Source organism: Falco punctatus (genome assembly GCF_963210335.1).
Source record: "Falco punctatus genome assembly, chromosome: 4".
NCBI lineage: Eukaryota > Metazoa > Chordata > Aves > Falconiformes > Falconidae > Falco > Falco punctatus.
Window position 1 is genome coordinate 51,629,214 of NC_137583.1, and position 17,855 is coordinate 51,647,068.

Consider the following 17,855-nt stretch of genomic DNA (forward strand, 5'->3'; position numbering starts at 1 on the left):
CATGAAGAGAGCAAAGCAGGAATACAAGAGAGTATAAAAAGAATATGAAAAGTATGGTGTAGCTGTACTTCTTGCCTAAGCTTTTGGTTTGGGTCATTTGCAGTAATTCTTCTCTGAACTGCCTGCCACCTACGGAATCTGTTTCCACACATGCACGATTACACCACTGGTGTATGTGCCTCTTCATTTTATTAAGTTCTTCCTGCTAACGTATCAGAATGGTCAAGGAAAAAGGAGTCATGGCAGCATGAATAATCACATTGTAGTCCCTACATGCAGAAAACCAGCCCCCAACAAGGAGTATGTATTATTCATTAGCTCTGTCCCCATCTGGTTCTCCTGGTGAATGCGCGCTCTGTAGTACTCTGTTTTCATCCGTGCTTTGTCAGCAGTCAAACCGCTACAGAAAGTATTGATGGAGCTTTGGGATTTGTGGAGAACTTCTGCTATGTGGAAGTCTCCTTGGCAACCTGCTTTTCAGAGAAATTATGGAGTATATCTTAAAATACCCATTAAATATTTGTAAACTAGTCACACAAATCCATGTGTCAAATTTCTTTAAGAGTAGTAGATGTAGAAATGCATTGTGATTTCTTAAGTAAGTCAAATGACATACACTTAATGAGGAGAGTGATGAATCATATAAATGCCCAATAGTAAGAAATACTTTCTCTAGCTTTTTGTGTCTTTTCATTTTGGGCTAGCTTATCCTTTACATGGCTTCATAATTAAATGAAGTAGCTTATTTTATGTTAATTGGACTAAATTACATGAGCTTTTTTACATAATACTCTTCTTAATAGTGCACATCCCTGCTGTTTGGCTGTCGTGGTGTCCGAGTCCTACACTTTAAAGGTATAGAGTAGGGTCCTACCTGTAACCACAGAGCCTGTGCTGTTGCACACATGTTCTGCTTTGGGCTTGCCCTAGAAAAACGTCTTCAGTTTCCTGTTCTCCCTCATTGCAAGATGCAGAAGATTGAGAGGAAAACCTACAGTTTCTTCTAGAATTGTGCTGAGGCTGAATGCTCTGCACAGTGCTCATTGAGTACCATGTTGTATTACTGAGCGATTCTTCAGGTGCAGATGAACAAGGTGAGTTCATCTGTTCCAGCCTGAAAACAGCCTGGACCCTTTACTAAAACATGCTGGAAATCAGGCAGCTGTGTATCAGTAGGATAGGCACTTGATTTGTAGAAACACATCTTAAATATATAGTTCTTAACATTGCCTTTTTCCCCTGCTTCTGCCATAGTTGGAGCAGCAGAGACAGCAGTTGCTGACGGAGCGCCAGAATTTCCACATGGAGCAGCTGAAATATGCTGAACTGAGGGCTCGTCAGCAAATGGAGCAGCAGCACAGTCAGAACCCACAGCAGTCTCACCAGCACTCCAGTGGGCCTGGGATGAACCCCCTTGGGGCACCAGCACATCCAGGCTTACTGCCCCATCAGCAGCCCCCACCGTACCCTATGATGCACCACCAGATGCCACCGCCTCACCCACCACAGCCAGGTAAGGGTTGCAAGGAGCAAATCCCCTTACGTTAATCACGGTTCGTGACAGAGTAAAATGGGAGGAAGAGGTACTGCTGGGTAGGATTGGAGGAGGTGTAACGGGTGGTCTGTGTTACATAGTGTCTTACAATGGTGCTGCTTGTAATAAAACGCGGTTTGCTAGAAGGAAGAGCTCTGCTTGCACTGCAGCTTGGTTTTGTACCTTTTGCCCCTGTACCAGATGTGTGGATGGACTTTGGGGAGGAGGTATGAATTACCCAAAAGGAGGGAGTGAAAGGGAGCACCAGACTCTTCTCAGTGAAAGGGCAAGAAGCAATGGGCACAAACTGAAATACATGAAATTCCACCCAGACACAGGAAAATACTTTTTTTTCTTGTGAGGGTCATCAAACCATGGAGCAGATTGCACAGCAAGGCTGTGGAGTCTCCATCCCTGGAGACAGTCAAGCTCTAAATTAAAAAAGAAAAAAACAAAACCAAAACAAAGAAACCCAAGCTGCCCCTGAGTATCACTTTCAGATGGTTTTAGCTTTTTTTTTATTTCCTTGGACTTTTTTTTATGTGAAGTGATCTGAGCAGTGGTGCTCCTTCAAAAGCAATCGTTCCCTCAGATTTTCTAGTTCATGACACACCTAGCAGTGTAAAAATATAACTTGGGGGAAGGGACTGGACCAAGAAGCAGAGGGAGGAAGCTCCTTAAGCAGTTTCTTTTTGGCAGGACACCTGATTCCAATCCATTCCTGCCTTCTACCCTTTGGTAGCGCTTGATGCCCGATGAGAGTGGCAGCACCATGTTGGTCAGGAGAGTCACCTGAAAGTCTCCAGTCCAGCCTGGGGCTCAGAGCAAGGCCAGTTGCATCAGATTGCAAGGGACTTGTCCTTGGAGGTTTGCGTATCTCCAAGGGTGGAGATACTCCTAATACCAAAGGGTGGAGAAATTAGGTGATGATGTGACTGTGCCTTGCCTGAGGAGGAGAAACAGCATCCACTGGGCATAAAAAATATTCCTGCCATTTACTCAAAACAACTCTTTGTGCTTGATGGCAAAACTAACAGCCCTACTGTTAAGTAACTAAGTTGCTAACAAGTAGTTGCAGTCTCACCTTTAAGCTATTGTACTGTTAGAAGGGATTGGGACTACCAAATCCTGCATTTTTGCTGTGAAGCTGTTTATGGGAGTTAGAACTGGCAGCTTTCCTGTACTTGCTAATGTTGTTGAAATGATAATTCAAACTAGAATAGACCACCTAGGATGTAGTAACCTGATGGTAGGGCTAGAGCACAGCGAAGGAGAATAGCTTTTGCCAATTTTCAGCTGTTTGACCAAAATCTTACCTAAAAGACGACCTGATCGTTTATTAGCTGAAAATATCTTGGAAGATTATGCATAGGCTGCTGCTGAAGAAGCCAAGAAGTTTGGAGTGTTGTAATCAAAAAATAGGAGTTGGTAACAGGAAGCATGCAGGCGGTTGGGTGCTCATCTTGGGAAAGGACCTGTGTTAGGTGTATGGTTTGGGAAAGAATCAAGTGAATAATAAATGAGCAGAACTTGCAGATGAGCATGAAAATGCGAGTCATCTAATCCAACTTCGTGAACCTCCACCATAATAAAACTTGATTCAATCAACAGATGTGGAGTAATGCTAATAGGACAGGAAAGTAAGAGTTCGTTGTCTAGGTGCTTAAGGTAACTATCTTTTTAAGGGACCGGAGTCAGTGAGTTCATGGCTTCATTGTGCACTTCTGGGGAAAAAAAATGCTGACATTGTTTTGGGAGCTGGTTTGCCTTTTGCTGAAATTGAATTGGGAGTGTGATAAAATATGGTCTATTTTTTTTAGATTCAAATAATACCACAGCTAGATTTGTCTGTTGTATGCTGTATTGACAACTTGGGTCTATTCACTTAGCTGTAGAATGAAGAAAAATTCTGTGAAATGGAAAAATAGCAAATTGAAAACAGATTAAAGAAGGGAATTGTTGCATATCATTAGACTAGCTCTTACAAGCTGCTTTTGAGACTGAAAATGTAACTAGATTAGATGCATTGTCGTATTCACTAGGGGACTAATAAAACTTGATTTCTAATATATTCACATTCTTGGTTCACATAATACCTTATTACTTCAGCCCCATCGTAATCATCCAGGCCCTCTATATCCCCAGTGATCCCTTTCAGTGTGTATTGTGGGGAGTGTGGTATGTGTTAATTAGTACATCTCTTTCAAATTTGATTAAAGTTAGTTGATAGGTTGATTTTTTTCCACCACCACCACCCCTCCTGTTAGAAAGCAGCAAGCTGATCGATGAGGCGCAGGATGCGGGCTCCAGCGGCAGGGAGGCACCTGGTGCTGTGCTGTGCCCTGCAGGTACGGGGCTGGGGCTGTGCCTTTCACCCAGCCTGGCAGTTTGCCAGTTTGGTATTTTTGTGAAGGTGAGAATTCAGAGGCCCTTGGAGAGTCAGAAGGCAAACCCCCTCAAACACGAAGATATTTTGAAATATGAAGAGAGTCTGTCTGCCACATCCCAATGGATCTTGCTTAGAAAGCAGAACAGCCTCTCTTCCTCAGGCGTTTTGGTGGAAGTTTGTTAGGAATGCTTGGGAAGTCCGCAAGTGCCAGAGCCCTTCAGCTTCACAGTGGAGTTTGTGCAACTTCAGGGCAGGGGAGAAAATGGAAAAGCCCAGTTTCCTCGAGTGAGTTCAGCACTTAAACTCGGAGCCAGCCCTGGGGGTGTGTAAACAGTCACTTAGGGACCCTTCAGTCCCCACAGAGAGTCACTCACAAACTGGCTCTGTTTAGGTAGTTCTAAGATGTCCGGAGTTTGACTTTCCTTGACAAATCAGGACATCATCACAGAGGGAATCTCTGCTGGAAATACCCTCTGTTGCATGCAGCAGTCTCCAGAAATCTTCCTGACGTGCTGAAACTCTCAGCAGTTGCATTTTGTGTACGCTCACACACCATGTATTATATAAGTTTAAAAGATAATCCCTTATTGCATCACATTGGTCACGTTGAATCTGTGGTAAGTACTACAGAACTTCTATTGTATTCTATGTATTTCCTTGACTTTCACATTTTTAGGGCAATTGTGGTGTATTTATTGGACTTGTGAATCTTGGAGCTTTAATAGTCCAATACTTTCACGACAGACCTGTACAAACATTAGATGAGCAGCAGTTTTTCCTGCTCAGATGCTAATTTGGGATCCTTTGAAACAAACCACAAACAAACCACAAATCTGTTAATTCCCTGACTGCGTGCCTGCCCATCAGTCTCCTGCACTCTTGGTGGAGATGCTGAACCTTGGATGAGGGAGGTAATGAAGTTCTCCCTGCTAGGGAAGGATGAGATACACTTGCAGAAAAAATCTGAAAGGTCTTTTTTTGCCGATCTTAGTCCTGTCGATGAATCTCTGGCTTCAGAGCTGTTGGCATACAGCTTCCCAGTGCAGAGCCTGGCATGCGGCTATAAGGAGGACTTCCCAGCTTCTCTCCCCTAACAACCTGCCAGTTCTGAGGAACCTCAGTGATGAATGCCACGGGGTTATTCTTCATTTGGGTATAAAGATGTTATTGGAGACTGAGACAGGTGCTGCCTGCTGGTCTGTCCAGCAGCTCTGCGGGAAGAACTGACCCATTCAGGTGGTGTTAGAGACAGGTCTCCACACAGCTTGCCGTGACGGGCACCGGTGGGCAGGTGGGTAGCCTTCCAGAGGCTGCAGGGGGAAAAACGTGGCACCATTGCCTGTTCCGCTGTGTGGCTTTAACTCCAGGCTTTACCTTGGTCCTCACTGAGGTTTTCAAACATATTTCTGACCTTAATAGTGACTAAAAGTGTAACTGTTGGTTCAGTAGACCGTGAACAACATGCTAAGCTGGATGTCTTAAAGTGATTGGCAAAAGCTGAAGAGATGGTAGGAAGCACAGTGATGAAAAGATCTGAAAAGATATTTATAAATGGAAGGGGAGGAAAAAATAAATCCTGCTTACAGCCTTTCTGGATTCAGAGGCAGAAGCAGTTAAGCCACATCTCTTAGCTAGAAGTTAACAGTGAAGCTTTTTTCCAGAAGAGCTTTGTTTAGCTTGGCCGTCGGTCTCTGGACACAGGTGGGGAACGTCTCCAGCAGTGAGCCACTTCTCACAGGCATGGCCGTGCCTGGTTCTGCTGAGCTGCAGAATTCCTTGGGACACGCTGAAGAGCCAAAATCAGCCCAGAGGCCAGCGCCCAGGGGCAGGTTCGGTGGGAGAGGAGCCAGGAGAGCCCCTCCAGAGAGGGGAGCGATGGGCAGATTCCACAGAAAGCAAACATTTTCCAGCGGACAGTGTGCAACGCATAGCCAGGGAGGCGCGGTAGAAGCTTTTGCTGCTTCTCCCAGGGCTTTTCTTTCTGGGTTTGAGTTAATGGTCGTTTTGCCAGTCGTAGCAGGCGACGTGGATTGGTGGTTAAAGCTTTGAGCTTGAAGTAGGGCTCTGCTACCAGTTTGCCATAATGTGGGGTTTCACTTGATGCCTCCTGCAGTGCAAGCCTGCGCTCTGTGTCCGGCTGCCTTCAGGTGGTCCTCTGGGACCTGGGTGTGATGAGACTGCTCAGCCCCCTTGACCAGAAGTGTGTTGACATTCTGAGACATCAGCACTGATTTCAGATGAGTCCCGTTGCTAGGTCCTCTCACACATTTTTTGCTTTCACTTTTTTTGACTGAGCTTATTTTATTCTCTCCTTTTCTCTGGAGGGAAGACTTTCAAAACAGAAAAATAAAACTGGGTTCCAGTTTCAGTGTGAAAAACTGTACCTTGTAATTACAAGAGGTGGAAAAAAAAATATCCCAATTTCTTCATGTGTTACCAGCCTTGCTGCTGGTTGTATCATTGGAAGCACATTATTGATTTCTCTTTGTTCAGGTTATCTGTGAAATAAGTGCCTCGTGCTTCTGGTGTGTAATACAAGAAACTTTAAATTCTTGGAGGAGGAGTGATAGATAGGTATTAATAGCTGTCGTTAACTTTTCCCTTCAGGGGGGATTTTCAACTAGTAAATAACTTCTGACCCAAAGCAGAAATGGAATGAGGAGGTAAGGACGCACCTTGCACTACAGCTGGTTGAGTAACTTCAATAACTCATTTTTCCCCAAATATACTTTGCATAATTTTCTGACAATGGTTGAAATAGTCAAAAGAATGGCTTTGTGAGTGATTTGGAGCTTGCATTTTTTCCAGTAAGTGTTGTGCATTTCATTAGTTAAAACTTCTGGGTTTAAACTGAGCCTGCTGGATGCGATTTACTTTCCTATTGGACTGTCTGCAGTTCCAGAATTTTTTTGGTACAGATAAGGATTTTGAGTTTGCTTCCTTTTAGTAAATATTTCCTAAGAACTGTCAGTGCTTTCTTTTTATCCATCATACGTAATGAGCTTGCTGGCAGGAGACATGCAGGGAGCAGTGGGATGACAGGACAGCAGAGACACATGGGCGGTAAATGGGTTTGCAGTGTTCATCCACAGCGCTGTCGTACGTGCGTGGTTGTAGGGTTTGCAAGGTGTTACGGTGGTTGGTAATACAGAAACATTAAATCCGCGTTGGGTGCTTTCTGGTATATTCTTGACTGCATGAAAACCCAGCCAGACAAGAGGCATTATGGGCTGGAATAATAAATAAGAGTCAGCCACAGGACAGCAGTTCCACTGAGAGTGCTGGATGATATTTTAGTGACTTGCACTGTGCTGTTGTCTTAACATCTGCAGAGCTTCTCTGGCAGGTCTGAGCAGCTCCCAACTCCTGACAAAAATTTATTATTGAAGATACATTAATATTTGGAGGTTACCGGTGGTGCTGCCCAGCAGAACGGTTGTCCTTGCTGGTGTGAGACACTAAGCAGCTTCTTGACAAAGTTATCTTCCATTGTACATGTTTTGTTGTGTAAAAATGATGGTGAGCCCTCAGCTGGGCAGTGTTTGGGGGGCTGTGGGAGAGAGCCCAGCGTGGTCGGAGGTGTCCGACTTCGGCATGCCGGTGCCTCGGCTGTCGTCGCCCAGTGAGCCACACCGGAGGGGAGTGACAGAGCCACGGTGGGGTCTGCCAGCGAGGTGGAAATTCTGCCTCTCCCCCGAGATGCAATGCTAAATGAGTTATTGTGGTTAATTATTCACAGTTCTTGGCTGAGGGACTGTCTGCTGCAGCGCGTGTTGGGGGAGGACGTGCCGAAGGGAGGGCTGTGGCTGAGAGGGGGGCTAGCAGTGCAGATTTCCAGGTCTTCCAAAAACCATTCCCTGTGGGAAGGAGCACATCTTGCAGTGCTGCGGAGCTGCTCTGCAGTGAAGCTAGCAGGCATTCCCTGGAACTCCGCTTGTTCCCCTATCAGGATGGTGAAACAATGAATGCAGTAGTAGAAGAGCGAGATTTCAGCAAGGCACATCCCCTGCAGATACCAGAGGAACGTCGGCACGCAGCCTGCTTTGCTCCTGTCTGAAATCCTGGCTGAAGGAGAGGCTCCCGTCACGTAGCACCGGCTGCGTTTGCAGCTCCTCTCTGAACGGTGAATAGGGAGAGGTGTGCAGGAGGGTTGGAATCGGCTCCAAGCTCTGTGCATCATGCCCCGTCAGCTGCTACAGTGAAACAAAAATACTAGAACTGTTTTACCACTCCAGTGCCCCTCAAGCAGCAGATTTAATAGAGGTAGAGGCTTATTTAATAGAAATAAATACCTTGAAGATCCTTTAAAAACCATTCCTGAGCCTTTTCCCTGTAATGTGAATCTGCAGTTGGCAGTTTTGCTAATAGTGGGATGCTTCAGAGCGCACATGAGGAAATGTCTACATCTCTAATGTGTAAAGGATTTTTTTAGTCTGCTAAATCTCATTTTATTGAACCTTTGGCTTTATCTCTTCCTGCGTCTGTTGTTTTTTAAGCTCTCCCCCTTATGTAGGTCACTCTTCCACATTTTATGCTTGAGCCGCTGTCTTGAAGCGGTATCTCTTGTAAAATGAGAAAAAAACCTGCACAGTCCCTATAGAAATAAGACTTGTTTTTTGCCATAGTGGTGGTAGTCATTTCCCCTTGCTTAATCCCAGTTTGGGTAGTGCTCAATTACTGCTCTGCTTCAGCATTTTGGAGTTCTGGTATATAGAGAGGTGATAGGATTGTTCCTCTGCAAGTACTCTAAGCTAGCTTTAAGGTAAAATAGTTGCATACCGGGCCAGGAAGGCAAAAAATGGGCAGGCAGCCCTGCACACAAACACAGAGGAGCTTCTTGGCTTACGGGTGTCTTCAGAAAAACTGCAGTGCCGCCTCTTTTTCAATCTCCAAGATTTAAGAGAGAAAAAAAAAGCTCTGCAGCCAGCCCACTCCATGTGGGAGGGTGCTTCCCAGCGAGCGCTCTTACGAGGTCCAGAGTCATGACATGCTTTGAATTTATCATAAAACAAATTTTTTTGAAGTTCATCTAATTTCTGTTTCGTGGTGGTTTTAGCTTGACTGTGGTTGACTGGAATATAAAACACAGTCCTTGAATCTTTGCGTCACTGCAGGTGTGACAGAATGCTTGCCCAGTGCCAGATCTTAGGACCTCATGTGAAGCCACCCAGGCTGTAGTAAGTCTGACCCAGCTTTAGGTATTTCAGAAGAGTTTTTTTTTTTTTTAATATTAATCACTTCATTAGTGCAGCAAGACTCTTGTAGGCATGTGGTGTTGGAAGGAGGACGGCCAAATTATACTTGGAGAGGTTGAGGCTCCTGTCAAGTGGCAGCTCCCAGCCTGGGAATTTCTCAGTTCTCAGCTTTCCTGGTATTCTGAAACACAGCTGTGGTGTTCCAGTTTTTACATTTTTTATTCCCCAATCAACCTTAATTTTGCCAGTAAATAACAGCCCTCATAGCTGTAAATATCATCTTTGGCTACAAAGCCCTCTGCATCTTTGGGATGTGTTTTATTCCCAGTTTCTGGTTCTGGCAAGATTCAGCCCCCACTGCCCTTCTGCCCCCAGCACTTCGGGTTGCCCTGTACCTGCTTCTGCTGGTCTGCCTTTGCCTCTGCGTGCCGGTAGCTGCAACTGGTCCTTTTGGGGGGGGCTGGAAATGGAGGAGTTCATTAAAATGAAAGATCTGCTCAAGCCAGGGTTCTTCAGAGCATCGTAATGTTGTCTTGACTTACCAAGTGGCCGCTGTTCTTGTGCGGTGTCCTTTCAGAGTGCAACACTGGAGTCAAAGCGTGGGAGGAGGATGAGGATAGGGCAGAGGAGGAAGCAGTGCTCATCTTGCTTGTGTGAGCTAGTCTAGATCCAGACACGGTTTCCAGCGTTAAAGCCAGGTATGCCAGCTCCATTGCTCTGTTCTCTGGCAAACCTGCCTTTTTGCAAGTAGGTTCTGAGTGTGTGCGCTGGGTCAGCCCAGTGGCTCACATCCTGGCTCTGGTCTGACAGCGAATGCTTCGTGAAGACCATAAGAAACGGGGTGAAGCAGATCGAGCCTTCCCCAGCCACACACCTCAGGCGTGTCAACACTCAGTGCCTGGGGGGGCTGCTTTGAACTGGTGTGTCCGTAGGCACCGACCTGCCCTCTGCAAGTTGGTGTTAGCCAGTTCCACGGTGGAACTACTGGCAGCGTAGGCGTTGCGGTGGCCACTTTTAATCCTGGATTCAAATAGATACAGGCTTCCTACTTGCTTTTCCCATACTTCCTATGTAATAGGCTGTCTGCTTCTTTCCACCATACAGACCTTCTCCCAGGTACCTTGACGGGCAGTAGTTGTATGCCGAAGTCTCTAGGCTGAGTCCGTTTCTCCATTAAATATTATTTTGAGTCCACTGGAGGGCTTTAAACTGACCAGGATTATGCAGCCTGTCAGCATGGTGAGGCAGATGCTCGAATTCCCTCGTTGCCTATGAAGCGAGACCAGCCTGCAGTGGTTCTCTGCTCTGGGCTCACAGGAATAGGCTTATATTTGCAAAAGCAGCTGCTGAAGATAGAAGCTGCTCTTGGAGGACTACTTGCACAGGTAAATGGAGCAGAAGAATAGAAAATTTTCCTGGAAAGTAACTACTTTGAGTTGAAGTTGTCAGGACATTTCACAGGTGAAGAGAACAGGGCATCAGCACTGAAGTGGCCAGATCAGCCCCCTTCTGTAGGAATTGAGATTACTACTGATATGGGATTATTTTTTTTTTTCTTCACACATTTTGTTTTTAATATTTCACCCAGAACTTCCAGCAACTGAAATCCAGGCTGCTGTTTCATATGCTGTGACTGTAGTGCTGCCGGTCATCACATAACATCGGGTGTGTCAGAAGTTCCCACATCCGCCTCATGCACGTTGGGGAAAATCCTGACTTCTGGAGCTTGACCAGCTGCCCTTTGCGGCCGCGTATCCGGACAGGCTGTGCTCCAGAGCTCATCTGTTCGGGCTGGGCTTGTCTGTGCCCCCAGCTGGGTCCTTGCACGTAGGCAGCCTTGCAGCATGAGGGGAGCTGTTTGCTTGTCTGTCTGCCGCGCGTGTGTTTGAAGCTGCAGGGTGAAGTTTCCCAGAAGCTCAGCACTAGCGCAGAACCGACTGCAAAGGGTCTGCAGGCGGGCAGCGGCTGGGCTGTTCGCAAACCCAGCAGCGTTTGTCTGTCAGCGGCGCTGGTCCTGTAGCTCTTAACCCACTTCTAATACTAATAGATTACTGTGTCTTTAAGTCTCAGCCAGTGCCTGGCTGTTGCTTTCAGTGACAGTGTGTTCATGTTGCCTGCCATGCCCTTTCTACCCAGTCCGCATCTCGGAGTGAGCTGGACCAAAACAGATGCACAGATGCTGGCAGCAGTAAATTCATGCCGTGTCTGCTTAAATCTTCGGTTATCTGCGTATTATCTGTGGATGTGCTGGAGGGCAGGGCTGCCATGCAGGAGGGACGGGCTGACAGAAGCCAAGTGAAATTCAGCCAGGACAGATGCTGAGTCCCACAGCTGGGAGGACTAACCCCGAGCAGCATCCCCGGGGGTCCTGGTGGGCGGCAGGCTGAGAAGGAGCTGGCAGGGACCAGCAGCATCCCCGGAGGGCAGGCAGCAGACCAGGGGGATGATTATCCTCCCACTGCTCGGCAGCTGTTAGAGCACTTCTGGAGGATTGGGCCCCCCAGTATAAGAAAGGCATGGATTAAACTGGAGTGAGTTCAGCAGAGGTCCACCAAAGATGGTCCAAGGGCACTTTCCCCTCGGAGGGGCTGGGGGGACTGGGCTGGTTCAGCCTGGGTAGGGGAGGGCTTTGGAGGGACCTACCCTTAAGGTAGCCCTTCTACTACCTGTGAGGAGGGTTTGTCAAGGAGACAGACAGGCCTTTAGGGGTTTGTGGTGGGAGCAAGAGACACAAGCTGGAACACTGTTCGCTATCCAGTTTCAACTGGATATGAGATTAAGCACTGGAACACATACAGAGAGGTGGTTTGGGCTCCATTCCTGGTGCTTTTAGGTATCAGTTGGGTCCTGACAAAGCTCTGAGCAACCTGGTCTGACCTCAGAGCTGACCCTGCTATGAGAGGGGGTTGGACCAGAGACCTCCTGAGGTCCCTTCCAACCCAGGTTCTTCTGTGATAGAGATAATGCTTCTGTCCTCGTACAGCCTGCTGCTGCTGAGGGGGAGGGAATGGGCCACGGTGAGGAATGTCCCACGCAACTTGTCTGCAAAAGGGAAACCAGCCACTGGAGCTCCTGTGTATGGGGCTTGGTCACCTTGAGTTACCCACAAAGGCAGGCCATGTCATTTTAGGAACTGTCCCACCTTTTCTTTTTTAGGCTGTTGGCTGGAGGCATGAGGATTCCAAGGGGCTTCTTCAAAACCACCAATTCACCATCACCAAAGCAGAAAATATTTTGCTAATAGTGGGGACAAAGGAGGGGATTACAGGCTCCAATGTACACAGCTTTTCTGCTTGGCTGCTGCTGCTGCTCTTTAATGTATAGTGATGGAAATGCCATGACGTGTACTGCAGGCCACTGATCAGCAATGGAGTGTGGCCAGGCATAAATTTTCAGAGCTCTTCTGTAAACGTTTGAGAAATCTGATGGTTTCGGTAGAGCTTCCTACCTGATGCTTTGGTGGTGCTGGCCTTGCTGCTGTGGCCAGGCAGCCCGGCCAGCACACGGGGCTCTGCCTTCTCACGGTTTGGTGCTTCGGAGTCCCTGTGAATTTAAGGTGGATCAGCACCTCTGCCACAGATCTCCAGGACCATATGAAGCCACTGCGCTGTGGTGAGTTAGATTCTTTTGCACTGGGACTTCTTGTGGCTCCAGTTTTGAAGCAAGTACTTGTTTACGCTGTCATCCTGCCTTGCCCTTTGGCAAGGATAGCCTGTCTTTCTCAAAGAGCAGGTTATCGGTTTAAAGTGCCATGGAGCTGCAGGCAGGGACCAGCTGCCAAGTGCTTTCTGTATCAGAGATGTGCATCTTCTGGAGGGCTGTGGCTGGGCAGGGCAGACCTGCTGGGTTAGCAAAGGCACCAGCCACCAGGGAAGGGGAGCGAGTTCATCTCTGTTGCATTTTTGCTTTTTGGGCTGTTGTTGGGTAGGTATTCCTGCACGCTTGGAGCGCTCTTCAGTGGCTAGGGAGCTGTCTTCAGGGCAAGGATGGGGAAGGATTTGGAATGGCTGGTGGACTTCACCTCTGTGAGAAGGTGGGACGTGGCCCTCAGGCAGAGGTGTCTGTGCAGGCACTAAAGTAGTGACGGTTTCCCAAAGAGCAGGGTTTGCTTTTCATCACCAGGGTTATTTTAAAATGCAGATTATTACTAGTCTAGGTCATAAATTCCCAAGCATTCAGGCGTAGAGCAGCCCAGTGTTTCCTCTTCGGCCAAGCTCTGTCTTAGGCTGCTTTGTCTCCTGGCGGCTGGGGCTGTGCAGAGTTGCTGGTGGAGCCACAGGGTCCTCCCTCCAGCTGGAGGATGCTCGCCAGGATCTGCAACCCACCTGTTTCAGGCAAGAGCTTGTGAGCTGGTGCAATTTCCTGACATCCTAGAAAATGGAAGTAACAGATAGCAATAAAATACTAATCAAAGCTCTTGTTTGGAAGCTGAACATAAGTAAGAGTTAATAGTGTTTATGCTAAAGTGTCGCCTTGGTCCCAAATCCAGCGCTCCCACTTCCTTGGCTTTTAACAGCTGGTGTGGCTGTGATGCTTTTCATGTACGTTGAGCCTTTTTTTTTTTTTTTTTCTTTCTTCTTTTGTTCAAGGGTTCTGTTGTTGCACTTTATTTCACATAATTGCCTGAGGTTTGGGGTGGAATGAGCTCTTCTGAAGGAAGCCTTTACAATCTGTGCCTAATAGCTGCTTTTCTAACTGAAATAGTGTAACTTTATGTAAGTGTGTAAAAGTAAATGTAATTGGATTATGTAAAATAATGTCTTCAGATGAGGTTTTAAAGTATCAATCAGCAAGTTGTAGGTGTCCAAAGCTGGGTGATTCTGACAGTTCCTTTATGCAGCTGGAACATAACGGTCTCCTACAGAGCTGCTCTGTCAGGAAGGCTCGTTGGAACCCTCCCTCACATCAGAACACGGGGTTTAAGAGTAGAAACTTCTGTACGTTGAATTCTTAACTGTATGATTCCAGTTCTCCCATTAATTTAATCCGTCAGGCTTTGCGGCTGCTCTTTTTCATCAAGTGCCCTTATTTTGATGCCTTGTTGCTGTAGTGCAGTTTGTGTCCCCTGCCTTCACTCCTGTTGCTGTCGAATGCCCTTTTCATAGGGGTTCCCCTGAAACGCTGGGGTTTGGCTGTGAGTGCTCCCCTCTGCTCGCTGCTCCCCTCCGCTCACTGCTCGTGCCGACGTTCGTGAGAGCTCAGCGCCCCATGGCCCTTCTGAGGGAGGGGGTTGGCTTGGGGGGATGAAACAGCATTTCCTTTGGGGTTCGGGGTAAGTACAGAGCCAGCTGTCATGCACAAGGCTTGTTTTCTTTTTTTTCCTTCCCCTCGCTGCTCAGGGAACAACTGGGCTCTGGTTTGCTCTTCGGATCACCTCTGTGTTTCACATGTCTCACGGTCCTGTCTCCTGGCTGCTCTTGCAGGTCAGATGCCGGGGCCTGGTTCGATGATGCCTGGACAGCCCATGCCGGGCCGGATGATGCCGAGTGTGTCAGCCAACATCCACCCAGCCGGCGCCGGGCCCCCCCCACCTGGCATGTCACCGATGTCGGGAAATCTAATTGGACCTCGCGTTCCTCTAGCAGCTCCAAATGGCATGTGTAAGTGGATCTCCTGCAGGAAACCTTTCTGAGTATACCTGGTGTGGCTTTTCTGTCATTCACCTTGTTGCTGGAAAAGTTTTTACAGTTGAAACCCCTTTATCTGCTGCAGGAATAATAGGATCTGTGCACGGTGGCTGTCAAAGGCTGGTGCCAGAGGTGTGCTTGAAGCTTTAAGTGCTTGTCTCCCCTCTAGGCATCCAAACATACTCATTGTCCTTTATTTTATTCATAACATCTCTTACTTTCTCTCTAATGACACTGAGGCTCTGTGGTCATCATCAAAAACCTCTCCTGACTTAGTCTGGAAGAATGAATGCACAGTAGAGGCTCAGGAATTAACTATATCTAAATCATGAAATAGTGGAGGTCAGAATGTAGTTCAGTTCAACACTACTGTACAGAAAACTTAGCGCTGTGAAATTAGGGAGAGGAAGTTCTAATTAGGAAGAAGCAAAAGGTATATTGGGAACATTCCTTAGATGGCATAAATATGTACACCTCCGAAAATGAAGTTGATTTATGCCAGCCAAAAAAAAGCAGCTGAAGTCAGTAGCCACTGTGTGGGTGATACTTGAATGAGCGTGACAATGTGGCCGAGCCCAGAAAGCAGAGGAGGAGCTGGCATGGCTGGTGTGGGCTGCTCTGCCGAAAATCTGCCTCGAAAAAACTGTCTGTTATTTGCAGCCTGAGACAAGCTGCTGGTCTGCTTCAGCACAGCAGCTGTAACCCCAGAAACGTTGTGCAGCGTAACTGTGACCAGACAGGCAGGAATTGTAATCGCTTGTAGTACCTCTCCCAAAAAAGAATTGGGAAAAGCTATCCCATTTTGGCTTCAGCTGAAGCGAGTGGCTGAGGAGCACTGACTCACTGGTGTGAACCAGCACAAGCACGAAATACTCCATTCCAATGCTATTCTTGTTCACACGTTTGCTCCTTATTCTTTTGGTGCTCTAGCTTTACTAAGCTTTTCTTCCCTTTTCCTGAGTCTCTGCCTCTGGGAATATCTTATGTCAGGTTGTATTCCTGCTTGCTGTCTTCCCTTATCTTAATTTCTTTTCTTTTCTCCCCTACTAAACAAGTCAGTCATGTTCCATTAGCATCTCCTCTCTGTGCACGAAAGTCCGCCTTTTGTATCCTTCGTTTCTTTCCTACTACTACTTGCTGCATCTGTAGATTCCTCTGCTTTAACCTACATACGCTGTTCAGAGCATAAGTGCAGGCTCTGTTTATGTGAAATCTATTGTTCCATCTATTTTGAACTGAAAAGAGCCATAATCTAAAGGCTCAAGCACAGAGCTGGGAGATGAGAAATGCTAATTCCAGCTCAGAAAGTTGCTTCACGTGAACTTTGCCAGTCACTGAGCTGCATGCCTGTCATCTTTTCTGTAAAAAAAATGAGAATTTTCTTCTTCTTTCACAGAGTCCACACAGCACCCAGCTGTGGAAAAGCACAATAAAACATGCAGTGGAGCTTCGTGTGAAGCTTAAGGGACGGGGGAGCCGCGCTCGTGGCCATCTCTGGGGCCAGTCCCTGCTGCTCTCTCCTTGCCCAGCCGCGTCTCCCGTGGCACACAGACATCTGGGAGCTGGCGCCTGGTTCCTTTTCCGTGTTCAGCCCCTGCCAGTGTCCTGCTCACTGTTCCTCTGCTGTTTTTTTTTTTTTTGCAGATCCCCCTCCTGCACAGCCACCTCCGCCCCCGGAAGGGGTGACCCCACCTCCGGCAGGAGCCCCGCCGGCCTCAGCCACTCCCTAAGCAGTCAAGGAAGAAGGAACTTCTACAGCAACATAGTGGTGACCAAAAATGAATTCCTCAGTTACCTTCTGTTCCCTTGGGAGGTTTTCACCTCCCGTTGGCCTGCCCCAGTCATGTATGTGCGCATATACATACACGTATACAAGCACATATACACAGCATCTTTTTTCCTTCCTCTCCCCACTGCTCGTAACCTGGCAGTACTTGGCAGTCCTTTGGGAAAGCTTTAGATCAAAGATGCCAGTAGTGCCTCCATGTTGCTGGTGGGAAGTCCTTTACGCCTTGGTCTGCTTGCCTCTCAGAGCGTGCTCGGGTCTGGTTTCTTTCGTCTTGGTGTTTTGAGCTTTGGGTTCTCCTGAGGAGGGTAAAAAATAAAAATAAAAAAAAAATCCACACGCTTCTAAGGTGGAGGCATTCACTGAGCTTTAGGATGTAGCGCATGCCCACTCCACCTGTGATTTAATGTTTTGGGTTCTCCGGGTAGAGCAAAGCATCAAGATGGGATGTCAAACCAGTGTTTGAGCAGAGAAGGAAACCCAAGGGTGCGCTGTAGCACAGAAGGTGCAGGGTTGCCAGCCGTGTTCATTACCGATTATCTGATCATTAAGGACAGTAGCCAAGTCCTGGGGCTGCCTCGCTAACTTATTAAAGAAAATGTTGATCCAGTGCGAATGAAGCCAGGAGTGAATCAATTGGAATAAAACCACTCAATGGTAGGAGTTTTCTTGCTCCGGTTTTTACCTTTCTTTTGCCTTTGAAGGTGGTAGTTGAACCTTCCCCGAGTAGTTTGGTACAGTAGCCAACTGAGGAATAAAACCATGATTTTTAGTCCCTCTTTTTGGAGCATATACTTTTTACTTTTTAAAATGAACAAAACAAAAAAAAGTAGATAGCGAAGAAGTGCTAGCATACGGGGTTGGGTTGGGATGGCTGAGATGCGAATGCCAGAACTACCTCCTGCAGACAGCCGAGGTGGGGTTGGCGGCCGTGGTACATGTCCCCGGGACAGCGCACCCATCGCCGCCGCTCGTGGAGCTGCCTTGGGCGGGCGCAGGCACGGCTGCAGTGGGCACATCGGGAGTGCTCGCTGAGCAGGACCAGCAGCGCAGTGCTGCCGGCACACACCTCCAGGCTGCCAGGACTGCTGTTTGCTCGTCGGTACTGACTGCAGAAAGTCCTCTGCTGTCTGCGGTTTGGGTTCTCTGCTCTCTTCCTGGCGTTAAGAGGCTCTGACAGGTTTCCATGCCAGAGCTCTGTAGGCTGCTTGTTTATTTAGAGGGTGGCCTTCAGCAACCGAGTGCAAGGGGTGGGCTAAGGCTTGACTGGGCAGAGGTCTCCCAAATAACCTGAAACTACAGAACCACTTAAACCGTTGTTTTT

The 17,855-nt window shown here is 47.5% G+C and overlaps 1 protein-coding gene across 1 annotated transcript in view; it reads left to right on the forward strand.

The window, feature by feature from the left end:
- Positions 1 to 17,855, forward strand: part of SMARCC1 (SWI/SNF related BAF chromatin remodeling complex subunit C1) — a 90,355-nt gene extending 72,500 nt beyond the window's left edge. Inside the window, exons 26-28 of the mRNA XM_080385764.1 lie at positions 1,255 to 1,513; positions 14,542 to 14,718; positions 16,390 to 17,855. Coding sequence (XP_080241890.1) covers positions 1,255 to 1,513; positions 14,542 to 14,718; positions 16,390 to 16,475 — 522 coding nt within the window. The 3' untranslated portion in view covers positions 16,476 to 17,855. The remainder of the gene's footprint in view (positions 1 to 1,254; positions 1,514 to 14,541; positions 14,719 to 16,389) is intronic.